The following is a 1,263-nucleotide window of genomic DNA, read 5'->3' on the forward strand; positions in this document are numbered from 1 at the left end:
ATGACACTGGAAACAGCCTTCGGGTTCTCCATGGCGAGCAGAGGCAGCTTCACCAGCTCCGAGTTCTCCGAGGAGGAACTGGATGGGAGTCTTCAAGGGTCAGAGGAGCTGGACAGCAGTGACGGCAGCAGTTCGACAAATTGTTACCCCAACAGCGCCCTAGGCAAGCCAGAGGAGAGCCAGAGCAAGAAACGCAATAGGCCGGTGCGCTCCAAAGCACGCAGAGTGGCGGCCAACGTGAGAGAGAGGAAACGCATCATGGATTATAACCAGGCCTTCAACGCGCTCCGGGTGGCTCTGCATCACAATCTGAGTGGAAAGCGGCTGTCAAAGATTGCCACGCTCCAGAGGGCCATCAATCGGATCTCGGCTTTGTCAGTCTTCCTCACTAATAACCCACCAGCAAGTGTGGGGAAGTCTTGCAGCCACCTTGAGTGTCACGGGCAGCTGGGTGGCTTGTGGCAGGAGCCGTCGCCTCCTGTCCGCCTTGAATCCCAGAACTTCCTATCCTGGCACCAGCCGCTCAGCCACCATATACAAAATCCATTGCACAGACTGTCCTCAGAGCAACACGTTTTCACAAGCCCTGCTTGTCCACCCTCCCCTCACTACCCGTGTTTCTCTCCTGATGCCCAGCTTTACCCTCCTTGTGATATGGCAAGCTCATCCAGGTATGGACGGATAGGTGATGTTGGGGCATATCAGCCAGGAGTTTGGGGCTCTTGTGGCTCAAATCATATAGACAATTACGGGGAACCACTGCAGACACTTCCTCTGTCCTGGCATATGGGGTACCTGCAGGACGCTGGGCCTCAGCACTGCCACAACACACTGTGATACACACTCATGCACCAGGACAAGGACTCTTGAGACTGTCAAAGGCAAAACTGAATGCAAGAACTGGGAAAATCAGTCAACACCTGTAAACAGGTGCATTTCTGTGGTTTGGTTACCATTGGAAACATTGTACATATTTTGATTGTAATTATAATGAATGTTAATTGCATTAATAGAAACTTATATGTAAAGAGCAAATTACATGTGATTTGCAAAAGTATTGCATTAGTAAACAAAAGACAAGAAAAGTTTGTTTAAAAGATCTATTTGTGCAATAAGAAGTTTGCATTTCCCCTTTTGTAATAAAATATGCAATATAGTAACACACTGAGTCTCTTCATGCCAAAAGTTAGAGTATTTCTGTTTGCATACGTAGCAATTAAGTGCATTATGTATTTGTGTGCATGCAGAGACAAAGTGTCTGTT

At 48.1% G+C, this 1,263-nt stretch overlaps 1 protein-coding gene across 1 annotated transcript; it reads left to right on the plus strand.

The window, feature by feature from the left end:
* Positions 1 to 837, plus strand: LOC107680318 (class A basic helix-loop-helix protein 9-like). Its single transcript, XM_016476166.1, has one exon. The coding sequence runs from the start codon at positions 1 to 3 to the stop codon at positions 835 to 837; it is 837 nt and encodes a 278-aa protein (XP_016331652.1).
* The last annotated feature ends 426 nt before the right edge of the window (positions 838 to 1,263 follow it).

Source organism: Sinocyclocheilus anshuiensis, unplaced genomic scaffold (assembly GCF_001515605.1).
Source record: "Sinocyclocheilus anshuiensis isolate Anshui unplaced genomic scaffold, SAMN03320099.WGS_v1.1 scaffold1294, whole genome shotgun sequence".
NCBI classification, from domain to species: Eukaryota; Metazoa; Chordata; class Actinopteri; order Cypriniformes; family Cyprinidae; genus Sinocyclocheilus; species Sinocyclocheilus anshuiensis.

Coding starts and splice junctions, on each gene's coding strand:
- LOC107680318 (XM_016476166.1), top strand. CDS start 1: ATGACACTGGAAACAGCCTTCGGGTTCTCCATGGCGAGCAGAGGCAGC.